The 26092-nt window shown below is 52.3% G+C and overlaps 1 protein-coding gene across 2 annotated transcripts in view; it reads right to left on the bottom strand.

Moving 5' to 3' along the window:
* Nucleotides 1–1178: 1178 nt before the first annotated feature.
* The window catches only part of SEC14L5 (SEC14 like lipid binding 5), a 39194-nt gene continuing 14280 nt past the window's right edge, over nucleotides 1179–26092 (bottom strand). Inside the window, exons 3-16 of one of the 2 annotated variants that reach the window (XM_047714474.1) lie at nucleotides 25041–25190; nucleotides 24578–24709; nucleotides 22145–22273; nucleotides 21309–21501; nucleotides 18000–18112; nucleotides 15558–15747; nucleotides 12862–12950; nucleotides 12700–12770; nucleotides 11051–11222; nucleotides 7470–7604; nucleotides 6324–6458; nucleotides 5567–5794; nucleotides 4070–4248; nucleotides 1179–2181 (exon numbers count right to left, since the gene is read on the bottom strand). In XM_047714474.1, the coding sequence (XP_047570430.1) occupies nucleotides 2073–2181; nucleotides 4070–4248; nucleotides 5567–5794; nucleotides 6324–6458; nucleotides 7470–7604; nucleotides 11051–11222; nucleotides 12700–12770; nucleotides 12862–12950; nucleotides 15558–15747; nucleotides 18000–18112; nucleotides 21309–21501; nucleotides 22145–22273; nucleotides 24578–24709; nucleotides 25041–25190 (2025 nt within the window). In that variant the 3' untranslated portion in view covers nucleotides 1179–2072. The remainder of the gene's footprint in view (nucleotides 2182–4069; nucleotides 4249–5566; nucleotides 5795–6323; nucleotides 6459–7469; nucleotides 7605–11050; nucleotides 11223–12699; nucleotides 12771–12861; nucleotides 12951–15557; nucleotides 15748–17999; nucleotides 18113–21308; nucleotides 21502–22144; nucleotides 22274–24577; nucleotides 24710–25040; nucleotides 25191–26092) is intronic. The other variant, XM_047714475.1, reaches the window with a different exon arrangement.

Genomic DNA, 26092 nt, shown 5'->3' with positions numbered 1-26092 from the left:
GAGATGGATGAGACTCCCTCCCTGGAGGGAGAAGGATGTCTCCAAGAAGGTAGCTCCTTCTCTCTGCTCCAGGTTTGGGGGTGAGGCTGGTAGGCAAGGAAGTCCTTGCTCTCCTTGTTCTATCATGCTGAGACCGCATGGAAGCATCAAGCCCACAGTTGCAAGCCTACCCCTTGGGCAAGGCCCAGTGACTCTGGGTGTTGACCAGAGATGACCCCCAGCTGTAAGGAAGGCTATAAGGAAAGAGTACCATTGAGCCATCTGGGCCCAGATTGGCCCCCCAGCTGTTGATAGAGCCATATTTGTGAGGGCCCTCCCAGGCAGATAATATGAGTGACAGTCACAGTGAGGGGTAGGGTAGGGACTGGGGTAGCCCCATCAAGGAACACAGTTGTATTGCCTTTACATGGTAACAGTGGCCCCGTTTTGCCAACAGTCCCAAATGCCTAAGGGAAGCTGGACAGTTGGATTTCTGTATGAAATGCCCCCAATTTTTAAATCCCTCTATAGGCAAAACAAAAGTCAGATCAGTCTGCAGGCTGCCAGTTAGTAACCTCTGACTTGTTGCCTTTTTGGAAGCCTAGGAAAGGAAAGGAGACGTGTCCTCAAGCCCCAAGGATACCCAAAACTTTTCCATGCGAGAACTCAGGGAAAGTCTGTCAATATTGAAGCTGGTTGCAGGGGTCAGGTTTGCCCTAGGGTGGACACAACAAAGTCACAACCTCCTCCTCCCCACAGGGGAGTCCTGGTGCCATGTTGAGATCCTAGATCTAGCCTTACCTGAAGCAAGGACTCCTGGACTGGCCAGTTGAATGTGATCATGACTGGTTACCCTTTTGAGTGGGTCTCTGTGACTTACAACCAAAAAAGTCATAATTAAATTGCTCCAAGGAAAGAAAAGGACCTCTAGAGGAGTTTAAAGACAGCCAGAGGGGGCGCCTGGGTGGCTCAGTGGGTTAAGCCGCTGCCTTCGGCTCAGGTCATGATCTCAGGGTCCTGGGATGGAGCCCCGCATCAGGCTCTCTGCTCAGCAGGGAGCCTGCTTCCTCCTCTCTCTCTACCTGCCTCTCTGCCTGCTTGTGATCTCTCTCTGTCAAATAAATAAATAAAATCTTTTAAAAAATATTTTAAAAAAAATATATAAAAAAAAAAAAAAAAAAATAAAGACAGCCAGAGACACTTCATCCCTGCCTGGGCTTCCCCACCCTCCTCAAGTCGTGGTGGTCAGGCTGCCTTCCTAGCCAAGTGCTGGGAAGATGGGTTTCAGGTGGGCTACTCCCCACAGAAAGTGACCCTGTAACTCATATATCTGCTCAGCATGCATGTCTTGGGACACAGGGCATTGCTTTGCAGTCCGTTGTGAAAGTCATTTCTGCCAACCCAGCATTCTTTCCCTCTTCTTCCTGTGGGGCACCCCAGTATTCCTAGAGGCAACTTCTTTATGCTTTTCAAACTAGGTGGTTGGCGTCAGGAACAGTCATTGGTCCAGGTAGACCAATCGCTGAAACCCCATCTTGGTATGGTAACTGGCCCAGATCAGACACAGGACCCTGTCGGCCAATCAGTGTTCTCTGGTACCCTGGCAACTGTGATTGGTTCAGGGACCAGTGTGGGACTCAGGCAGGCTGATTAGACTCCATTCTGGGAGCTTGGATGGAACTTTGGGAGACAGAGGTTCTCATCTGCAGCTGAGCTGGGGGGGGGAGGGCGGGACCCTAGTGGTGGTGGGATCCCCTGCATGGGGAGGGCACCTGAGAAGGAAGCTGCCCCCAGGGAAAGCAGAGCCAGGGATGGAGAGGGGATGCTGAGCCCGATGATATCCCTGAGCTCCCGGACCAGGCAGACCCAAAGGTGGCCCAGCCACTCCCTGGCTTTTCCTTACGTGAAGCCCAAAGAAGATCATTCCATCCTTGCATCCTTGAGAATGCGTGAGCTGGATCATTGCCATTGGCTCCAGATGCCCCAACTTAGTCAGTGTCCAGACGCAGGGTTGCAGCCCACATGGTCCCAGACCCCATGGACACTTACAGACCTAGGAGGCAAGCAGGCTGCCCCACAGGGCTCAGTCCTAACTATCTGGAGACCAGAGGGCTGCTGTGGGACTGGCCAGATGAGGAGGAAGTGGTGGCGCTGAGCTGGGAGAAACCGCTGGTGCAGGATTCCAGGCTGGACATGGAGCCCCTGGGGAGGAAGGGCATCGCACACACATTACCTTCTGGTGGAGACACAGGCTTGGGGCCCCCGCACAGCAGTGGAAAAGCTGGTGATGCTGCAAATGAGGCCCCAGGGCCCTTTCCACGAGGCTGGTAACCACCCCAGGCACAGAGGGCAAGTGCAGAGGGAAAAGCAAGTGAAGCTGTGATGAGAAACAAGGCTCCGCCCATTTTCCTGCCCCACCCCAAAAGATCCCCACCTGCCGCACACCATTCAGGAGCTTCCATGAGCTGGGGATCTAGCATGGCCCAGAAGGTGCCCCACAGCCTGGGCAGTCCCCAGCCCTATCTCTAGCCTAGGCCAGGCCCCTCATCCCATGCTCTCACAAAACGCTGTGCTGAGACCTCCGGCACCTCCCAGCTGTGTGACCTTGGACAAGGACCCAGGCTGGAACATCGGCATGGTATCCACTGGTTCATAGTTACGTGCAGGTGTGATCGTGTGGCCTCCTGCTCCATGATGGCAGCCCCTGCGTGTCTGGTCCCCCAGGGCCCAGCCCAACGCCTGCCTACTGAGGACGGCCAGGAGCTAGCCCTTGACCTGGTTCTCTGCGAGCTGTTGAAGGTCAGGGCTGCAAGCTTCCCCCACACGGACCAGACGAGGCAGGCTGGCAAGCAGCATCTGGCCCACCCTTTAGCTGCCACCTGCCCTCCCGGAGGCGGCAGCCCCTGGATGCTCGTGTCTACGGGGTCTGTCCCCTGCACTGGCTGGTGCCCAGTGCCCAAAACAAGCTGCTTCCCAAAGAGGACATCACCAGCCCTGCCATGCTGTGGGGCTCTCTGTGGAGTAAAGATACTGGCCCAGTATCTCTCACACTGGACTGCACGTGTCCTTAGGGTACTTGGACCTGCATCCGGCATGTAGATACAGATGCACACCCTCCTGGAGCCTCGATTTGACCCCACGGTAAAGAATGTAAAGCATTAATTTTAGAAGGAAACTAACAGAGGGACTCAGTGGCTCAGTCAGTGGAGCGTCTGACTCTGGATCTCGGCTCAGGTCTGGATCTCAGGGTCATGAGTTCGAGTCTCATGTTGGCCTCCACGCTGGGTGTGGAGCCTACTTTTTTAAAAAAAGAAAAAAAAAAGTAGGAAACTAACAGAGCTATGTCATGAAGCAGGAAGCAAAATGACATTTGTTTTTAAAAGATAAACTGTAAAGCCGTGAAGAAACTGCCAGCTCTATCTTGTCACCCTCTGCTTCATTTCTGCCATCAAGTGCTTTCTGTATGCCTCAGGGAAGGGCAGGCTTCCACCAACCACTTCTTCCTGATGACATCTCTGGATGTGGGGGGTTTCAGCGGCCCCCGTTTAACCATTGGGGAGGCTGAGGCTCAGACGGCTGAAGTGACTTGCTTGAGGTCACACAGCAACCAGGAAGTGCTGGAGGTCTTAGCCACCACTCTCTCGGAAAGCAACACTTGGGGAGAGGTGTCTGCGAGACACTATTCTAGAATGTTCTAGAACAATCCAGACCCTGTGTTATGGGTTTCTAGGAGTGAGAGGAGGTCCAAAGAGGAGGGCTTTGGGCTCCCCTTCTCCCTGCCATCAATCTGGTATATTGGGGTTCTGTCCAGAGTTTAATTGGAAGGGGACGTTCTGCAGCTGAAGCAGGATTTAGACATAGCGTTGGATACGACTGCTCACACGGGTGCTGAACCACTGGCGAATTTTAACAATACCCATTCTGGGGCCCCGCCCCTGGATAAGCTCAAAGGCACGTGGGAGAAATGAATCCAATGTCACCCAGCCCAGAAGGAAGGAGCCTCAGAAGCGCTATGGGCCTGGACTGGAGGAGAGCGGGGTCGGGGGGCGGGGGGCCTTCCTGCCCAGGATCCACGTCCAGCCCCTCCTACCTGAAGTCCTCAGACGCCAGCACCTCGTAGTAGTAGAGAAGTTTGCACTTGGGGCCGGGGCTGTGCAGGGCCGTCAGGACGTCCTCCACCCCGGGGAGGGTGCAAGCCGCATTCCCAGGGGGGCTGTGCATTTGCCACTGGAGCAAATAGATACCAGGCCACCGGGTCACATGGGAGCCCTGAAACACAGCAGCCCTCCCTGAGGCTCTGGTCCACGTGGGGGCGGACGGGAGCCCCTTGCCGAACCAATCCAGGGCCTCCTGACGTATCATTGACTCCTCCGCCGTTACCCCCCTATCTGTGGGGGCTGAGAGCCTCCCTCTGATCGGGTGGGAGTGGAGGCCGGCGGGGGTTGGAGCTGCGGTTGCAGGAGAACAGGTGCAGGTGGTTAAACACCTGGATTTTGTTGGGCTTTTGTTCTGCTGCCCCAGGAGGGATCTGGGCAGGGAGCTGGCAGGTTGGTTAGGGTTAGTGGAGGGCCCGGATGGTGAGAATGGAGGTGTTAGTTGTTATAACTTCAGGGATTATAGAGGGGCTATATAGGGTACTAGGGGTGCTGGTGTGTGAGGTGCAGGACAGCCTGCTGCACAGGGCCCTGGGTGAGACCTGCCCTGCTCCCCAGAGCCTCTTTGTGCAGGGTGGGTGAGTGAGCGGGGCTGGTGGTCGAAGACTTGCAAACACTGGCCTCCAGCAGCATGTGAGTAGCGGCGGGCCGGGGTGGTTGATGTTCCAAGACACATCTGAGTTCTGTTGCCAGTGTTAGGGCATCTCTAACTCTCTAGGTTCTGAAACTAACACATCAGAAATCACTGGGAGGGGCACCTGGGTGGCTCAGTGGGTTAAAGCCTCTGCCTTCGGCTCGGGTCATGGTCTCAGGGTCCTGGAATCGAGCCCCGCATCGGGTTCTCTCTGCTCAGCGGGGAGCCTGCTTCCCCCTCTCTCTCTGCCTGCCTCTCTACTTGTGATCTCTCTCTGTCAGATAAATAAATAAAATCTTTAAAAAAAAAAAAAAAAAGAAATCACTGGGAGAGGGTAGGGGATGCCGAGTCCAGGCCTCGTGCCCAGAGGTTCTTTTTTTTTTTTTTTAAGATTTTATTTATTTATTTGAGAGAGAAAGAGAGAGCATGAGAGGAGAGAGGTCAGAGGGAGAAGCAGACTCCCCACTGAGCAGGGAGCCCGATGTGGGACTCGATCCCAGGACTCCAGGATCATGACCTGAGCCGAAGGCAGTCGCCCAACCAACTGAGCCACCCAGGTGCCCCAGTGCCCAGAGGTTCTGAGTTAGGCCCCTGACATGGGACCTGGCGGTCTGAGGCTTTGACAAGTGTCCCGGGGGGTTTGAGAATGGGGTCCTGGGGTCCCCAAAGTCCTCAATCTGCCCAGTTCTTTCTCCCTCACTGTCCTACGGGGTCGCTGAGGTCAAGGGCCAGAACCCCAGCACACAGTGAACACTCAATCCTGTATGATGAATGAATAAATGAACAAAGGAGTTCAAACCTGGATGCTCTCCCCTTCCCGGCAGACAAGAGGGGCTTCGACACGGCTGTAATCCACACCTAGGACCCAGCCTTTGTCCATCAGCTGCCCGCCGGCCCTGGCCCCCGGCTCCTGGCGGCCAGGCTGGGGCATCTGCTTGCTGTGGTACAGGCTGAAGACCACGTCCCCTCTCAGGATGTCAAAGTCCCAGGTGATGACTGATTCCCCCTCCAGAATCTCCACCGCAACCTGCATGGAGGGTAGGGGCAGAGTCCGAGAGTCCCGTCTGGAACCCCACCAGGAGTGGGAAGCTGGGATGGGGAGGTCAGCTGTAGGAAGTGCTGAGGGCTGCCCACCTGGGTCTCCAGTCCCCACTGTGGCTGTGGGGAATATGGGCTGCTGAAGCCCTCAGCTTCCACTGTCTAAGAACTGCTCTAGGGAGATGCACCTGTCTCTGTCTTAAAACGGCTAGGAGGTCCCACCCTGTCCAGGTGTGGGTAATCCACAGCCGAGTCTGACAGAGTACAAAAGGCCTGTCCATCTGTCGTGCTCTGCACAGCCCAGGGCTCCCCTTGGGTCAGGCTGGGCGAGACTCGGTGCACTGCCCCTGTGCTTACATCCCCCGACCCTGCCGCACCTCTCCTTACAGGTTTCTGCTGAGAGCTCATCCTGAACACATCGCCGGTACAAAAACCCCAGCCTCAGGCTCTGCTCCGGGGGACCCTGGCCTAAGACAATACCCCAGCCCAGCGCGCCCTCCCAGGCCAGGTCCCAGCACCTCATGGGGGGCTCCTCGGAGCACGCTGGCCGACTGGTAGGTCTCTCTCCACTGCCGCAGCTGGTCCGTGTGCTCCTGCTCCTCCTCTGTCAGATAGAGGGACTTGGGGACCAGCCCTCCTTCAGGGACATTACACTGGGGGACAAAGACAAAGGTGGCAGGCCTGGCTGACTCAAAGAAGTCTGTGACCCCTGAAATTGCACTTGTCACAGTCACCCTTTAGTGAGTAGGGAACCGGGCTTCCATGACCTCATTGACTCTCCAGGAACCACAATGCAGTAGGAGCTATTATTCTTCCCATTCACAGAGGAGGAAAATGGAAGCTCAGAGAGGGCAGGCCACTTGCCCAAGATCACACAGCAGAATGTGGCTGAGCCTGGGCACAAACCCATGTTTATCAATCCCCCCGCTGGGCTCATGTCTCTTATTACCATGCTGGACTTACAGGCCCATTTGCTAAACATAAGTCATGCATACGTATCTCAACAAGTGGAAAAAGTGGGCAAGCTTGGCAGAATTTCTAGGAAATGCCTTTTTTAAACTCAAAAATCAGGTAAACTTGGAGTCTGGTATTCTGTTAGAGAAGGAAGAGGGGCCTGCCTTCCCATAGCCAGATGAGATAAGACTGTCCTGTCCCAGGGTCACCCCTTTCTGTGTCACCTCACTCCCAGGGGGAGGCAGTAGAAGGGGTCTGTGGCTGCCTCCCCTTCAAGCAGTTGGCCGATCTTCCCACTCCGTGGAGCTGTGGGTTGGGAATAAATCCCTTTGGGTACACCAGCTCCGGGGTCCAGACCACTGGGCTGGGAGTCCCCTGTCCCGGCAGCAGAGGGCGCAAAGTCAGCAGGTAAACTCGGCTATGTAGCAACATACTGAATGGGGAATACCAAGATAAACCCTTGATGGCCTGGTCTCTGTGCTTCCAGAAACTTCCATCTGGATCACTATGTTGATCTACAAGGTAAGGTCCCTCCTTGGGAGAAGACTCACCTCTCTTGGGGGCAGCTTTGGAAAACAAGGCCTGCCACCAAGAAGAGAAAGCGTGACCTCTCCAGGTGTCAGCACCCACACACACAAGGGCGGGGCCCCACTGCAGCCTCCGCGAGGACCTCTGCAGCCCCACCCCAGGGCCTGTGGCCACACACTCACCACACACTCTCCCCCGAGGAAGTCGGGGATCACTTCTTTATCCAGGTAGTCCACAAGGCCTCCGGGGCCCTGGTAATTGCTGCCGCTGTAGATGAGAAACTTCTGCCTGGTGTTCTCATTGATGAAGGGGCTGATCTGAAGTGGGGAAGAGGAGACAAGATGGAACGGGGTGTTTGTTTGTCATGTGGAGATGTAACACATCACAAAGAATTAACCACTTTATTTTACTGGTTTTTTAAGTTTTAATTTATTTAAGCAATACCCAGTGTCGGACTTGAACTCGTGACCCTGAGATCAAGCATCACATGCTCTTCTGTTCTTTTTTTTTTTTTTTAAGATGTTATTTATTTATTTGAGACAGAGAGAGCAAGAGTACACGTGCACGACCCAGGGGCAGGGCAGAGGGAAAAGGAGAAGCAGACTCCCCAGTGAGCAGGGAGCCCAACACCCGGCTCGATCTCAGGACCCCGAGATCATGACCCAGGCCAAAGTCAGACGCTCAACAACTAAGCCACCCAGGAGCTCCAACATCACACGCTCTTCTGTCTGAGCCAGCCAGGTAGGTACCCCAGAATTAACCATTTTAAAGCAAACAGTTCAATTGCTTTTAGTTCGTTCACTATGTTGTAGAACTACCACTTTCCTGCGATTCCAAGACTTCTCATCAACCCAAAAGGAAACCCCACTCCTTTTACACATTCAGACACATCAGCAGTCCCTCGCCATGCCCCTTGCCCAGCCCCTGGCAACCACTGATCTGCTTTCTCTCTCTATGGATCTGCGTGTTCTGGACCCTTCGTAGAAATGGAAGCACACGACACGTGGCTTTTCGTGTCTGGCTTCTCTCACTCAGCGTCATGGTTCCCTAGTTCATCCACATTGGAGCCCGGGTCCCGCCTCATTTCTTTTTATGGCTGAGTAATACCGCACTGTATAGATGATGCCGTTTCGTTGACCCCAGACGGAAAGAATTTCAATACTGAACTCAGTTGGCTGTTTCTCAAAGCACCCCGCACCCACTGCTGGTGTGGTTCGTGACGAGATCTGTAGTTGCGGCAGGAAGGAAGGACTTGATCCTGTCGGGGCACAGGCCAATCCAGCAAGGAATGCCACAGGTGGAAGATGGACAGGGAACTGGGAATGCCACCTGTGTGCTCACTGTCCTTCAGCCTCCATCCTGGGAAGCGGTCCCCTGCGGGCCTCGACAACTTGGCTCCATGCCATTGACTTTCCGTCTCTTGTGGCCATTGGGCGGGGGTGGGGGGCAGTGGCAGGAGATGGGGGTTGGGAACAGAGAAGGAGGCCAGGGTACTTCTTCCCCCACTCCTGCCCACCTCAGTGCCCCGGACACCCCCACCCCCACTCCATTCCAGCTCTCGTGGGGCTCAGTAACATTGTCATCCCCTCTGCTTGTCCCTCTGTCCCCGGGGGTGGCCGGGGCTCACTGCAGGGCTAGCTCGTGGGGCCTCTCCATCTGCCCATACCTCTGCAAGGAGTTCTTTCCTGTTATGTCCCCACTAAGCCATTGGGGTGAATCCCACTTCTGGCCAGCACCCTAAATGGCTCCCACCACCACCCAGTATCCAAACAGCAAGGGAACTTCATTTTCACAAAGATCAGGATATTTCAAGATAAAAACGCTTTAGGAGCAGGCCCTGCCCGTCCCTCCCACAGCTCCTGCTCCCTGGCCCAGCCCCAGCAGAGCCCTGAAGTAGCCACAGGAGCCAGAGAATGTTCTGCCCCAGAAGTCTGCTCACATCCCCTCCTGTTGACAATCCTCCATGGCTCCCTAGTGCCCCAGGACAAAGCCCACCTTCACCACAGCCTGGACTTGGCAGGCACTGGTCTCTAAGCATTTCCCCAGCCTCTGCCAGGGCCACCAGCCCTTTTTCTTTTTGCTCCAACCACTGCAGACTGGGTTTTCAGGTTCTCAAAAGCATCAAACACAATCCTGCCTCCAGGCCTTGGCCCGTGCTGTGTGGGTTGCCTGGCCCGTCCTTCCTCCCCACCCTTCCCTGCATGACTCTTGCTCCTTCCGAGGGTCTCAGCCACAAGTCACCTCCTCTGAGGGACCTTCCTCAGTTCTCCAATCTAAATTACCTCTCTGCATCACCCGCTGCCTGACTCAGCCTCTCCAAGAACCCTGCCATCCTCACGCACAGGGTTCTTGGAGAGGCTAAGTCCCAGGTTCCCTGTGACAAGTCCCTTGTCACAGGGAACCATGAAGCATTGGCTCCTGCGGGGTTATCTGCTCTATCTCTCCCCACCCAGTGACAGTGGTGGGGAGACACAGAGGCTGGCTTGTTTATTCCGAATCCCCAGGGCCTGGAAGGTGTCTGGCACATAGTAGGTGCTTAGTGAAGCACTGAATCCACTTAACTCTCAAATGTCTGTCTGATTGAACCTCAATTTGTAGTAGAGGTTCTCTGGTTTTCTGGGACGCTGACTCCTCGGAGGGGGCCTGTGGACCAGCAGCAAGGCCCCAGTGGTTTCCAAGTGCCAGTGACAACCTGCTCATGGTGGTGAGATGGAATCAGGGCATTGTGACTAGCCTATTTTTAATGGAATGGAATAGAAGAGTGAAGAGGGTAAAACCATCCCTTGCAGATCTGTTTCGTGTGTGTGTGTGTGTGTGTTGGGCTATAACATAATGTATATTTCTTATTGTGGGTCTTGGATAAAATGTTTTAAAATCCCGACAGCAGGGGCGCCTGGGTGGCTCAGTGGGTTAAGCCTCTGCCTTTGGCTCAGGTCATGATCTCAGGGTCCTGGGATCGAGCCCCGCATCGGGCTCTCTGCTCAGCAGGGAGCCTGCTCCCCACCCCCGCCTGCCTCTCTGTCTGCTTGTGATCCCTCTCTCTCTGTCAAATAAATAAATCTTAAAAAAAAAAAATCCCTACAGCAATAAATAAATAAAATATTTTTTAAATAAAATAAAATACGGACAGCACAGAATCCCAACACTCCTTGGAGCCGACTCACAGGAACCCCAGGGATGCTGTACTGTCGAGTGCGACTCCAGGGTCCACAAGCAGGACAACAGATACATAAATCCTGGTCCACCCATACGGCGGAATCGTATTCAGACATAAAAAGGACTGAAGGACTGATCCGAGCTACAGCACGCATGAATGGGGGATCAGCACGTTCAGTGAGACGCTCAGTGAGACGCTCAGTGAGAGTAATCAGATGCAAAAGACCTTGTATTGTATGATCCCACTTACAGGACAGACCGCGAACAGGCAAATCCATAGAGACAGAAAGCAGCCTGACAGCTGCTGGGAGCTGGGGAGTAGGGAGCAGTGGGGCTGCTGATGGCTACGGGGCTTCCTTCTGGGGTGCTGATAATGTTCTGGTGGAATGGTTGCACAAGTCTGTGAATCTACTAAAAACCACCGAATTCAGCACTTGGAAAGGGTGAACCTTATGGTTCATGAGTTCTACCTCAATAAAGCACAGGGCATCATGTCTTTGAGCCCAAACTTAGGAGAAATGACACGGAACAAGCAGGCAAAGGGAACCCCCCCCCCATCTCGGCCATCTCTGCCTGGCAGGGGCCTGGCCCGGGCGCCTGCTCTCACCAGCGTCCAGAGCACCGGGAAGACACGAGGGGCTCGCACGATGAGCAGCCGGCCCAGGGTCTCGGGGTAATTGTCCTCCACCACCTCAATCATCCGCAGCAGGGCCTTGACCCCCGGACGCCACAGGTGACGCATGTTGAGACCCTCCAGGTCCACCAGGCAGGTCCAGGAGCTGCGACAGAGATGGGCCACTCACTCCAGCTTGCTCTGCCACCTCCCAGGGCTCTGACACCCTCAGGGAGTCTCGGGGGCTGGCAGACAGGAAGGGATGGAGAGACTCAGGAAGGCAGGGCTGGGAGTGGAGGGGCAGGACAGTCTCGTGGAGGCTACCACCCCCGACCCTCAGCTGGGGAGGCCATGGGATGAGTTCAGTGCCTGGCCTCTGAGGCTAGACACCTAAATTCCAGTGTCCCCTCCGCCCCTGAGAGCTGTGTGACACGGGCAACTTCCTCATCAAGACAGTGGCAGTGATACTAAGGGTCCCCATCTGGAGCAGTTGTTAGGATTAAGTGAGATAGTATGTGTAAAGCGCTCTGCAGGGACGGGCCATAGCAGCACTCGATAAAAGCCAGTTACTGCTATCAATTGTTGAAAAGGTGCTGACTGCTAAGAACACACACTCCAGAGCCAGATGGCCTGGATTCAGATGCCAGCTCTGCCACCTGCTGTGTGGCCTTGGCCAGGTTCCTTGACTTCTCTGTGCCTCCATTTCACTGGTAGTAATTCATTAGGGAAATGACTGTTTTACCACAGCGGCTAGTCCCCAGGAGCCTCTCCATCCTGCCTTTGTTCCCTTCATCCAGCCCACACCACTGCAAGGAGTCCCTCATAACATCCTGTCATCTGAGCCATCTCAGATGAATTCCACTTCTGAGCAGGACCCTGATTGACCGATTTCTCACCCCAACCAATGTATGTCTCCTTAGGAAATCTCCAGACAACAAAGGAACTTAATTTTCCCAAAGATCGGGCTACGTTAAGATAAAAAGCCGCAACAGCAGGAGCAGCCTGCCGCTCCCCACGCCCCGGGCTGTAAGAAGGACAAGATGAATCAAGTACTATGGAGAACACATGCTGAAGAGCCAGTGTTACCCCTCGACAGTCATTGTTTTTAATGATACGTAAAGAAACCCTGGGACTCGTGATATGACTCCCACATTACAGATGTGCAAGCTATTGTTCAGAAAGGTTCAGTGCCACTGTAAGTACTCAGTTGGGGGAAGTCAGAGAGGGACGGTGGTTCCTGGATGTGCCGTGACACCTGCGAGTCCCCCTGCCTGGGAGACAGAGTCAAGGTGGCACTTGGTGGGGGAGCAGAGCTGGCCTCACAAATCAAGATCCAGGGGGTGATGGGGCACAGGGCATCATGTCTTTGAGGCCAAAGCAGACGGGAACAGGTTCCAATCTCAGCTCTGCCACTTACCCATTTTGCAACAACCTTGGATAAGCATCGCCCCTCTGAGTCTCGGTTTCCCCCTCCACAAAGAGCAGGGACGGTAACAGTCCCTGCCTCACAGGATCGTTGTGAGAATGAAGAGAGGACATTTCTGTGAAGTACCCAGCATGCTTCCTGGCCCAGCGTCTATACCCCATGAACCTTGGCTGTTTTTACTATTTCGAGGGAACTGGCTCCTGGCTGGGGTTCTTGCCTGATGGGACGGCCAAACTGCTTTGTGTTCCCTTCACATCTCTTCTGTCCCTCCTCGTTGACAGAAAGAACCTGGAAAGTAGAGAACGGGCTGGCAAACGTTCTGGTGGCTGTTCCGCCCGCGGGCAGCCCTGGGATCCGGAAAGTGGGGACCCCGACTCACGTGTTTCAGCAGCGTCTCCTCCCCCACAGCCTTCATCAAGCCTTTGGTGTCCATGTGGCCCAGGCGCAGGATGTAGAGGGGGCGGCCATCTTTGTAGGCGAGGGAGGCCGAGCAAAGAGAAGGGACATTATTTCAGGGCTGGTAGGGAGAGGGCAAGACCCAAACTTCTCCTTGGAGGAGGCGATGCCAGGCTGTGACTTAGCCTGGCCCCTCCTGTCCCTTTATTCGCGGATGTTCTGCCTGCTCCCAAGAGGGGCTGACACCAGTTATGGCCAGAGAGGCAAAGTGTCCAAGAGTCAAAGAGATTTGCATCACACAGGAAACTGGGTGAGGGGCACAGGATACCTTTCTGTACGACCTCAGCAACTTTTCTGCAAACCTCTCCTAAAATTAACCGTTTACTTTACAGCTTTTTAAAAATGAAGAGATGAACCGTGTTAGGAAGGAATACGGAGAGAGGGGATAATGTCGGCTCTCAGCTTTCTGTCAACCAAAGCGAATAGGAAAAATAAGGAAGTGTGTACGAATACAGTCGATTCTTGTTGTTCATGGTAGTGATGTTTCTTTCCTAAAGCCACCTTGAACACTGAGTTAGGGAACAATGAAGCATCGCTTTGAGGAATAATATGGGGTAAGGTCCCTGCGAGCCTTGAGACATTACATTTTTGTTAACTGATCGATACATAACCTTGTCCTGAATTTATTGAATTCAGGAGCTCTAGCCTCAGGGGCCATGCTCATTAAGGACACCTTATTGGGTATAAATTGTTGATTCATCCACATTGTGAGCTCATGGCCAGAGGCACAACACTCAAGCCTTAAGAAGCTTTTCTAGGGGGGCGCCTGGGTGGCTCAGTGGGTTGAGCCGCTGCCTTCGGCTCAGGTCATGATCCCAGGTCCTGGGTTCGAGCCCCACATCAGGCTTTCTGCTCAGCAGGGAGCCTGCTTCCTCCTCTCTCTCTGCCTGCCTCTCTGCCTACTTGTGATCTCTCGCTCTCTGTCAAATAAATAAAATCTTCAGAAAAAAAAAAAAAGAAGAAGAAGAAGCCGCTTACCTAACACACACATTTTCTCTGTGAGGCATATCACAGCCTTCTTGTGCTCGGGAACACTGGCCAGCACTTTCGCACTTTGCCTTTAAACAGCAAAAATCACACACACACACACACACAAGGCACAAAATTGCCAAAAGAAAAATAAAGCTAGTACGAAGTGGACTTTAAAAAGGATTCTTGTTAACAGTATGAGAGCTGAAACAAAAAGGCGGAAGGACATCCCTGGGGACACTCAGGTCAGACAGCTGATTTTTTTGCCGCTCTGAGCATGGTCCTAATTGACCACAGAAGCACCCGAGTATTGATTTGGGGCTTACAAATAAATTTGCGTGAGTAGGCAAATTCGCCAATATGGAATCCATGAATAATAAGGAACGACTGCGTATTAAAATAAAGTGCTCCAACCGGTTCTCCAGAAGAATCAAGCACTCACTTTAATCAATATATGTGAATTTTTACTTAAAAGGCATTGAAAAGAATAATGGGCACAGGCATCAAGGGCAGCTTGGTGAGAAACTGAGGGAGGTTATTTGTAGTGGTTGAACAGTGTCCCCCCAAAATTCACGGGCACCCAGAACCTCTGAATGTGACCTTATTTGGAAATAGACTGCGGATGAAATTAGAGAAGGACCTCCAGAGGAAATCCTGCTAGATCAGTGTGGCCCCTAAATCCAGTGACCTGGGGTCTTTATAAGAGGAGGAGAGGAGGGGCACCTGGGTGGCTGAGTGGGTTAAAGCCTCTGCCTTTAATCCCAGGGTCCTGGGATTGAGCCCCACATCAGGCTCTCTGCTTGGCAAGGAGCCTGCTTCCCCTTCTCTCTCTGCCTGCCTCTCTGCCTACTTGTGATCTCTGTCAAATAAATAAATAAATAAATCTTTAAAAAAAAAAAAAAAAAAAGAGGAGAGGACACAGAGAGACAGCCAGAGGGCAGCCATGTGAAGACAGGCAGAGACTGGGGTGACATGACCACAAGCCAAGGAACGCCGGGAGCCCCCAGGAGCGGGAGGAGGCAGGGAGAGACTCTCCCCTAGAGACACTGCAGGGAGCATGGCCCTGCTCACACCTTGAGTCTGGGTTTCTGCCTCCAGAACTATGAGAACATACATCTCTATGGCCTTAAGCCACCCGGCGTGGGGTAATTTGCTTTGGCAGCCCCGGCACTCATGCAAACTCATGCAGTCATCACGTGTGGGGTCCCAAAGATCAAAAGCAAGGGGCGGGGCACCTGGGTGGCTCAGTGGGTTAAAGCCTCTGCCTTTGGCTTAGGTCATGATCCCAGGGTCCAGGAATCAAGCCCCACATTGGGCTCTCCGTTCAGCGGGGAGCCTGCTTCCTCCTCTCTCTCTGCCTGCCTCTCTGCCTACTTGTGATCTCTGTCTGTCAAATAAATAAATCTTTAAAAAAAAAAAAAAAAAGCAAGGGTGGGTTAAGGCTGCCCCTGAGTGAGAAATAGTGCTTCGAGCCCAAAATGCCCGGCCCTACTTTCCCCATGGCTGAGTGAACCCCAAGGGCATCTCCAGATACCCAGAAGAGTCAAAAGGAAAAATAATAAGAGGCCAACCTGAAACGTGACCTTCAAAGCACCTTTGGCAGTGACCAAAGTGTACGACGCTCTGCATTATGGAGGTAAAGGGACACACCTATGTCCTGGTAGTGCCAGCCCCCTGCGTAGAATTCCTCCAGGAGGGCAGGCGGTTGCCACGTCTGGAGGAGGAGATCCACCTGGTGCTGCTTTCTCCAGCTCAAGGACTGGCACAGCATCTCCCGGGCCTTGTCCAGGTGGAAGTCACGGGCCCGCAGGAACCGGAGGATATGCTCATCTTTGGGAATCTGAGAGAAGGAGAAAGGGCGTAGAACGGTATTCCCTAACCCATGGACAAAATTATGGAGAGCGTGTCTCCTGTCTCCTCTGCAAAATACATAGCTGGGAAGAGGATGATACACTTAACCATGACGCAGTCTAGGGGTAAGCTGTAGGGAAAAATCTGCGAGTTTCGGCTGCCTGACTTTCTTCCCTCCCCACATACCTCTTTTCTTTTGGAGAGCTGCTTTACTTCCCCACTCCCCAGCACCAATCCTGGTTTTAGCTGGTGTTGCCAATCAGCACGCCACTCCCAGGGCCTCAGGGGTGGCACAGCCCGATCACGGCACGTAGACAACTTAAATCAGAAGAATGGGTCGTGAACCCCTTTCTCTGCAGTGGCAAAAGGTGAGTCTACAAGCCACGGGCAGCCACAGCTCCAAGCTCAACGGGGAAGGAAGTCCGACGGGGATAAAACAGAAGCAAACAGATACAAGATAACAAGATACAGATATAAGATACAAGAGCTCAGCGGTCCCAACGGCATGTGAGCCCTGGTTCAGGACATCCCTGAGACAGGTTGCATGGGCCCCTGGGCGAGGCTGAGTGATGTCCCTTCAAAATTCATATCCACCCAAAACCTCAGAATGGGACGTTATTTGGGAACGAGTCTATACTGCTATAATTAGCTAAAATGAGGTCGCACTGGCATAGGTAGGCCCCACTCCAGGAAGGGAGTTGGGACACAGACACAGGACACACAGGGGTAAGAAGTCCACAGGACGATGATGGAGGCAGAGATGGCAGCGGCGCGTCTACAAGCTGAGGACCAGCAGCAGCCACCAGAAGCCAGGAGGGAGGAGGCATGGCCCAGATCCTCCCGCGGAGCCTTCAGAAGGAACCAACCCTGCCCACGCCTGGGTTTCAGACTTCTGGCCTTCAGAACTGTGAAAATACTTTTCTGTTGTTTCGAGCCCCTCAGTTTGTGGCATTTTCTTTCAGCAGCCCTAGAAAACTAATACAGCCCGCTCAACAGTTCTATGGGCCAATAAACACTCCTCTCCTTGTTTGCCTTGAATCAAGGTGCATTCCTATCACACAGAACCCAGAGTCTAACTGAGAGTCTAACTGAGAGGCCGAGGGGACAAGTGAAGACCCTGTCAGCTCTCCTTCCTTTCCTTGGGCAAATATCAACAGGCAAGAGAAAGCCAGCCCCAGGGAAATCTCCCCTTGCCTGAGTGTTCATCCCGAGCCAGACACCTCTGGGCACTTAACATGCCTTGTCCCTTGTAGTTCAGTCCAGATGGCAACTGCCAGCATTATCCCGCTTTACAGATGAGAAAACGGGCAGATAGGTTAAAGCACAGCCCAACATGAAAGTAAACTCCCCTGTCTGCCCCTCTGTCTCACTTGTCTGCCCTGCCCAGCCTGGGGAGGGGATAGGAAGGAAGGGCAAGCTGGACGTTCTTACTCAGCAGAGCTGAAGGTCAAGTCCGTGCTTGGGACGTACAAGCACGATGGACATTCATGGGATAGGGCTTAGAGTCTGGGGTCGCAGCTGGGGGAGAAGAAGTTATCTTCCAGTGAGGCCAGCACCCCGCAATGTATAAGACCTCCCCCACACCCCATAGAGAACTGTCCAGCCTCAAATGTCAACAGTGCAGAGGATGAGAAAGGCTGTGATCAGCGGTGCACACAGCATATGCGTTATAGATGAGACAATATGCGTTATATGCGTTATAGATGAGACAATACATAATAAAAAGGAGGCAAATAGGGGAGGTGGGTGGGGGGACGGGATAACTGGGGATGGGCATTTAAGGAGGGGGCCTGAAATAATGAGCCCTGGGTGTCGTAAGCAACTGATGAATCACTGAATTCTACCTCTGAAACTAATAATAAAGTATACGTTAATTAAGTTGAATTTAAATTAGAAAAAACAGGAAGGTAAAATAGAAGTTCCCAGGATTGGGACGCCTGGGTGGCTCAGTTGGTTGGGCGGCTGCCCTCGGCTCGGGTCATGATCCCGGCATCCTGGGATCGAGTCCCGCATCCGGCTCCTTGCTCAGCGGGGAGTCTGCTTCTCCCTCTGCCTCTGCCTGCCTCTCTGTCTGCCTGTGCTCACTCTCTCTGACAAATAAATAAATAAAATCTTTAAAAAAAAAGAAGTTCCCAGGATTGCTAATGACAGCAGCCTGTTTACCCCACCCTTTTGCCACCAGGGCCTGAAGTGAGTAGCTACCATTGAACAGGCTCTGGTAGTCCCCAGCTCTGCACCCACCTTGCCTTTGTGGGTCTCCTGCAGCCAGTGCCGAAGCTGGATCAGGCAGCTCTCCTGCACGGGTGTGAGATGGCCCAGGTACCTTTGAATGTAGTCTGCATCCAGCTTGTCCCCTGCGGGAGAAGATGGGGGAGTTCAGGACCAGAGGGAAATCTTCTCCACGTTGTCTACTCTTTCTGGAACCCTCATCTCACTGGCCACCTCGGATCAGAAGCGTCGGGTACAGTGGCCCTTTCACCAAAGAACAGTCACGGGGGTTCCACACCCTCTGGTCTTGCCAACCCATTTCCAAGATGGTTATGAAAACTCATGGTGGGGCCGGCCTGGATCTCACTGTGGCAGGTGATGTGTCCTTTGACCCTTGGAAATCCAGGTAATTCCCACCCGCCCCCCCCGGAGCTGTTCTGCTCTCTGAAGATTATTAACAACATGTGCTCATTGTTTCCAGACATGCGTCATCTCAGGGAGCTCTCCCAGCACCCCTGTGAGGCAGGGGCACTACTGTCCCCACTTCACGGAAGACAAAACTGAGGTCAAGAGAGGTTAAGTAGCAACAAAAGCATGCAGTGCCCCATCATAAAAGAGATGGTCCGTAGGTACAGTTCCTTTTGCCTTCCCACCTCCCGGCCCCCTTGTGGGTTTGAGGCTTTTCATAGACAGAGCCCTGACCCCGAAATACAGCCCAGGAGTTGCACAGATCATTCCCAGTATTCAGTCCTGTCCAGTTGCGTGATTGGGCTGTTTGGGGTCAGCATGTTCAGGCATTTAGAGGCTGGGCTCCAACCTGAGGTCCCGGTACCCACTCCTAACTGCTGGGGCGGCAGATGCTGGCACGGACATTAGCATGCGAGCATCTCAGCAGCAGGTAGGCGGTCCACAAGATCAGCCCCCACGGGCACAGCCCGTTCTCTGTGTGCGCAATAAGAAAATAAGTGGGATGTGTGCACAAGCAGCAGTAGGACCCAATGGTTCCCTCTAACATAAAAACAGTCCAGGCTGGAGGTCAAAAGGCATCTGGGTAAACAGAAGCAGGAGAGATGCTGGTGGTGTAGGGGTGGGGGAGCCTCAGAGAGGCTGGAGATGAGAAAGGGGCTTGGAGAGGATGAGGGAGAAAGCACAAGGGAGGCAGGAGATACCAGCATCCTTCCGGCCTCTGGGCAGCTGTGAAGGCCCCTTTCTCCTGAGCACAAAGGCCCAGTGATTCAGGGCCGGCTGGAAGGGGCTTGACTCTGCCTCTCGCCAGCCATCCCGAACACCAGCCCTGCTGCTGGACAGCACAGACGGACAAGGGAGGAAAAGCCTGGTGCAAAATGAGGAGGGCACAGGGCATGACCACCAGACAATGTGCACAAGAAGGGGCAGAAGTTTTAATTTTTTAAATATTTTAGAAGTGCACATACCCCAGTAGCCAGCTAGTACATATACAATTGGTACAGAGTAAATGTTTGTTGAGTGAATGAATTTTGTTCTCCCTAAACACTGCCCCAGATGTATTATTGGTTACATGGCACATGTCAAAGAAAGCCAAGCCCTACACTTCAGTGGCCTCCAAGGAAAGACCGAATCTTCGTAAGCACAAATGCGTATGGTTAAAACTGAATTCATGGAGTATATGTAGTTTTGAGTCCTAGGGATTTTTTTTTTAACTTTAACATTATATTGTGAACATTTCCCATGTCAACAAAAGTTTTAAAATATGACAAAGGGCTAATAGCCTTCAGTACAAAGAGCTCTTACAAAGCAGTAAGAAATCAATGGGCAAATAGGAAAATAAAAAAGTACAAGAACAGAGATTCACAGAAAAGCAATACGGAGTCACTAAAAACAAGAAAATAATATTTGGCCCCACTCGTCTACCAGTGGTCACTGTTTGCTTTCAGTTCATATTTTTTAAAGATTGTATTTATTTATTTATTAGAGAGAGAGTACACGAGCGGGGAGGGGTGGAGAGTCAGAGGGAGAAACAGAAGGAGAGGCAGAGGGAGAAGCAGAGGGAGAGGAAAAAGCAGACTCCCTCACTGAGCAGGGAGCTCAACTTAGGTCTCGAACCCAGGACCCTGATCATGACCCGAGTGGAAGGCAGACGCTTAACCAACAGAGCCACCCAGGCACAGTCTCGTGGGGAACTGGAGTGAGGTCAGGAATAGACACAGCTATGCCCTTTTGGGGAGAAAATTGATTAGTACAATGTCTTTGTAGGCCTAATTGGTAAATCAGCCAAAATTTTGTCTGCATATAACCTTTGACCCAACAATTCAACTTAAAAAATTTTATGCTATGGGATGCCTGGGGGGCTCAGTCATTAAGCATCTGCCTTCAGCTCAGGTCATGATGCCAGGATCCTGGGATGGGGTCCTGCATTGGGTTCCCTACTCAGCAGGGAGCCTACTTCTCCCTCTGTCTGCTGCTCCCCCTGCTTGTACTCTCATTCTCTCTCTCTCTCTCTCTGGAAATTAAAAAAAAAAAAGTATGCTACCTATATGCTCATATAAATATAAAAACAACCTTAAGTAGAAAGATATATTATTTATATTTTTAAGTGGAAAAAAATTAAAAACCAGAAACCTAAATATCCATTAATAGAAGATAAGCTAAATTAACTAAAAATAATCAATAATCAATACGTGTTTATTAATAAGTTAAGTTATAGTAGGGCCCAACTACACCGTAAAATACTGCAAGGTGCTGAGACAGAAACAATGATCCAGAAAACTGTTCAAGCAACATCAGGAATTGAAAATAAGCAAAACATCCAGTAGAATGTATAACATGCTCTCACTCATTCAACATACAAGTTATACACGTCTGCTTGCCTGTGTATGCATGTGTGTGTACGTATTATGTACGTATAAATGCCTAGATAGTTTCAGGAATTATAAGCACAAAACTATTATGGCCTCGAGGGAGAAGAAAGGAGTCTTACTTCCTAATTTACATATTCCAAGAAATTTGAAGTTTTTTCCTTACCATCATCATGCCTTACTCATATAATTAAAAATAGTAAAAGACAACAACAACAACAAAAGGAGAAAAGGGCAGCCCTGAGGCACCAGATCAGGTCAATTCCTGATTTAGAAATAAACCAGTTCTGGCTCTTGGGCCGGAAGGGAGAGAGGGTGAAGCTTCGGGAAAGGGAGGAAGCTGACTCATTCCAGGTCCCAGACCCGTTCCCAAGGGGACGCGCAGCAGTTCTCCTCCCACGGAGTGAGCAAACCCTAAGCAGGTTTCCGGGGACTGGGTGGCTGGCAGGGGGGAAGGGGTGGCCAAAGGCAGAGACCTGGCCAGCTGGCATCTGCTGCAGGGACCTACCCTCAGTAAGAACCGTCTCAGGAGCAGGGACTGGGGTGCTGCTGGGCCTGTCAGCCTGCAGGGAGCCAGCATCCCTCGGGCCAGCCTGAGAGCGGGCGTCCTCCTCTCGGACGGGGGCAGGCGTCCAGCGGGGAATGTGAGAGGTGCCCTGGGAGATGAGCTCGTTCAGGTAATGCTCAATCACCTCCTTCCCCTGGAAGCCAGAGAGATCAGAGGCACATGAGCACCAGGGCAGGTGAGCCCGTCAGCCTGTCACGCCCACCTGGCTGCCATCCCGACCCTGACGCGTGGCTATCGAGCAGTTGCAATGTGGCCAGTCCGAACAGAGACGTGCCACGAGTGTCAAATACAAACTGGAAATCCAAGAGTTAGTGTGGAAAAAAAAAACATAAGAGAGTTCATTAATAAGTTTTCTCTGGATAATACGTTGGATAAAATATACTGTTAAAAAGAATTTCATCTGTTTCATTACCCGTCTCCTCAGGGACGGGTCTGAGATCTTTACACAGCAATCAACTGGGGCAAAGCACCAGAGAAAGCCCTTCCTCTGTCCCGAGTTCACTGCACAAGCCCCAAACATCACGGAGCTTCAGGATAATGATTATGGTGTCTCCATTCCCGGCCGGGTGGTTTCCACTCATTATCTTGTGTGTTATGGGCATCATTAGGATACCCATTCTATGGATGAGAAGACTGAAGCCAAGGAAAGTTAAGGATCCATCTTGCCCAATGTCACTTGGGTTGTCGGGTGGCAGAGCGGGTTTTGAACCAGGATGGCTGGCTCTGAGGTCTGTGTACCTTCCTGCTTGTGACTAACCCAGGAGCCTGCCTCTTACCCTCTTGACGTTGGCTGTGTACTGCTTCATGGCGATCTTCTCCAGGGCACTTTCGAAGCCAAAGAAGGACCGGATGTCAAGCGAGGCAGACTGCTCAAAGCAAGTCCACTCTTCATTCTCAGGGTGGACCTGAAAGCCAGGCAGGGGTGATGATAAGGTCCCAGAGTGGGGATACCACGCCCCCCCCACTCTTGGTGTTGTGGGCCCAGCCAGAGCATACAGCGACAGCACCTGGGGGGGGGTGGAGCTCCTAGGGCAGGGGGAGGGGCAGCAGCCTCGCTCAGAGAACAATGCAAAGTGGTAAAGAACAAAGAGCCTTCTCATGAGGGGACAGGAGAAAGTGGGTCTGGTATGTGCATGCCTCTCCCTTAAAAACTGTTACAGAATGATATCTTTAAATGAGTAATATATTTAATATTTAAATATATATAAGCAAGTTAAACATAATTAGTATATTTTAGGTATATATTTTAAAGTATGTGTTATATATATATGTATTATTTAAAATATATATATATGCAAACTTTGTTGATACAGCGACTGTGCAGGCCCAGGCTTAGTACTTCTCAGACTTCCGTGGGCAGAAACATGAGCGGGGAGTCTGCTAAACATGCAGCTGTCTGGGCTGAATGGGTCCAGGGCATGGCCTGGAAACCTGCATTTCCCAAGCAGCCTTGGTGATGCTGATTCAGCTGTGGGCCGAACTCACTCTGAGAAAGAGTGCACTAAAAACGATTCATTAAAAACTGCCACCCGCACTTTCCTACAGGTAAGCATCTGAACATCCTGGGCCCAGTTTCCAGGAGGCCCCAAGAGGATTTGAAAATATGGAAGGAAAAAGCAATGGGCATTTCCTGGATACCTGCTGTCTACAAGGCACCAACGCCAAGTGCTGGGGACCAGACTGATGAACAAGGCAGTGCCCTGCTACGGAGGAGGCTCCCCCTGAAACACCTCTAATGCACTATAGTTACGATGTCGGACTTATCATCATGAAAACCACCATTGGGAATCTAGCAGAGGCTAAGGGGGCTTCACCTACAAAATCTCATTCGCTCCTGCCAGCATCAGATGAGGCAGGTTCCCCTGGCAGAAACCTCGGAGGCAGCCTAGGGAGGGGAACCAACTTGCCCAACATCACTCAGCAAGAAAGTGGCAGAGCTGGGCTGCATCCCAGCAAATGCCTCCAGACTCCTCCCTCCCTCCACCCTCTGGAGGCCCCTATCCCCAGACTTCACTCATCCACTCCAGGCTCTTTGCATATGCTGTTCCTGCCCCAGAACTCTGTTCCCAGTCCTCTCATCTGTCAGCTCTCAGCTTCCTCCGCAGAGGCCTAAGGGACACTGGTACGTAAGAGAGTACCTGTCCCCTTCCCTTCCCTCATCCTGCCTGCTGGATCCCTTCTTAGCACTTGTGACAACGTTGTAAGTATATGTTGACTTTTTTCCCTTATCTGTCTCCCACTGGAATGGGAGTTTTCGTGAGCCCAGCAGTCAAGCGGACTAGTCCACCACCAGGTGCCCTGGTGCATAGTAGGCACCCAGTCAGTGTGTACTGAAGAATAATACGAACGACCCTTAATTATATTACAAGATAACACACCTACGGGGCTTGGTATGTGCCAGGCACTCTTCTAAGGGATTTGGATAATTTACTTCCTTTAATCCTCAACACAACCCATGCGGTAGGTGCATTAACCACACTTAAAAACAGATGGAGATGGGGCGCCTGGGTGGCTCAGTGGGTTAAGCCGCTGCCTTCGGCTCAGGTCATGATCTCAGGGTCCTGGGATCGAGCCCCACATTGGGCTCTCTGCTCAGCGAGGAGCCTGCTTCCTCCTCTCTCTCTGCCTGCCTCTCTGCCTGCTTGTGATCTCTCTCTGTCAAATAAATAAATAAAATCTTTAAAAAAAAAAAAACAGATGGAGAAACTGTAAATGAGGGTGCATTTCTTGGAGGAAGGAAAGGAGAGAGAGAAGAGGAAGGGGGGTTGGCACCTGGGTGCCTCAGTGGATTAAAGCCTCTGCCTTGGCTGGGGTCAAGATCTCCTGGGTCCTGGGCTCTCTGCTCAGCGGGGAGCCTGCTTCCCCCCTCTCTCTCTGCCTGCCTCTCTGCCTACTTGTGATCTCTCTCTCTCTGTCAACTAAATAAATAAAATCTTTAAAAAAAAAAAAAAGAGGAAGGGGGAGGCAGGTTGCCAGGTTTCACCAGCAAAATACAGGATGCCACATTTGAATTTCAGATAAACAATGAATAATATTTTGTTAAGTGTCCCAAGCAATACTTGCCACTACTTAAACAACAAAGTATCAGCTGTGCATCTGAATTGCAGATGGAAACCTGGTGTCCTACGACTTGCAAAAGATAAGGCCCCTGCGCAGAGGAGGGGGCGTGCTGAGCTGGTGCAAGGGGGAGGGGCGGGACACAGGCTCACTGTGTAGCTGCAGTTCTCATTGACCACGACGCGGCTGGCGAAGGTTTCGTTGTGGGCTTCGATGAGCAGGGTCCTCTCCCTCCAGTTCAACACGTTTCTCTGCACGAAGACCACGTGCTCAACGCCGGCAATCTGCAAGGGAAGGGCAATGGCGGCGCCTGCAGGACATGGAGATTCGCGGAGACCTGGCCTCGCCCCACCAGCTGGCCCTCCACCCCCAGGCCCTGAGACCCCGGGCGCCTACCCACCCTAGTTCCCAGCCCATCAATCAGCCCCTAGGCCTTGGTCCTTCCCAGACTAGACCTCAACCCAGACCCCACTGCCCCCAATCCCAGGACGCCGCGTACTGGCACCTACACTCCCACAAACTCCGTCCACCACCTGAACCCGCCCCCAGGTCCCCCACCCCAGAACTCTCCTCTGTGCCCCTCCCCCAGCCCCTGGGACCCTCCTCCCCGCTCACCTTCCGCAGCAGCCGTGGGGCCTCCACGCGCAGCCGGCAGCTCCGCTCCACCACGTGGACCGCCCCATCCGGGCTGCGGGACTCGCGCAGGACCTCGCTGCCCAGGAAGACGGGGATCTGCGGGCAGGTGGGGAAGCGCTTCTCATAGGCCTGGAGGCAGAGCGGGAGTGAGCGCCAAGGGGGCTGGTGGCCCCAGAGGGGCCCACAGCGCGGCTGCTGAGGCCTGGAGCTCAACCCTCCTCCCTCCTGCTGGGCTGTTGTCTCATTTACTGGAGCAGAAACGCCGGGCGCCTGGGGGGGTTCAGTCCTTAAGCAGCGTCTGCCTTTCCTTTCAGCTCAGGTCATGATCCCAGAGTCCTGGGATAGGCCCCATATGGGGCTCCCTGCTCAGCGGGAAGCCTGCTTCTCCCTCTCCCACTCCCCCTGCTTGTGTTCTCTCTTTCTCGCTGTCTCTCTCTGTCGCATAAATAAAATCTTAAAAAAAAAAAAAAAAAAGATAACACGGGCGCCTGGGTGGCTCAGTGGGTTAAAGCCTTTGCCTTCGGCTCAGGTCATGATCCCAGGGAGGGAGCCTGCTTCCACCTCTCTCTCTCTGCCTGCCTCTCTGCCTACTCGTGATCTCTGTCTGTCAAATAGATAAATAAAATCTTAAAAAAAAAAAAAAAACCTGCTTACCTGGCAGATGAGCTTATTTTTAAAAAATAAATAAATAACAATTTAAAAAAGAAAAAAAAAACAAAACAAACTTGAATTCCTGGCCTAAGAGCAGTGACCCCTGCCGTTTGACCAACAAGACATCATTTTAATACCTGTTTCAGAGACTAACACACAAGTACACAAACAATGATTTAACAAATCACTCCTTGGCTCTGCATTTGAGATTTCATCCTCAGAAGGAAGCGTGGGTTGCCTGGGGCGTTTTAAAAGAAGGCATCTTTCAGGAAAAAAAAAAAAAAAGAAAAAAAAAAAACACTTGATAGAATCCAACACCTCTTCAGGACAAAAGCACTGAACAAACGAAGACGAGCCGGGAAATTCCCCAACCTGATAAA

Source organism: Lutra lutra, chromosome 18 (assembly GCF_902655055.1).
Source record: "Lutra lutra chromosome 18, mLutLut1.2, whole genome shotgun sequence".
Lineage (NCBI taxonomy): Eukaryota > Metazoa > Chordata > Mammalia > Carnivora > Mustelidae > Lutra > Lutra lutra.
The sequence above is the reverse complement of the archived record's forward strand: the minus strand, read 5'-3'. Positions and strand labels throughout refer to the sequence as shown.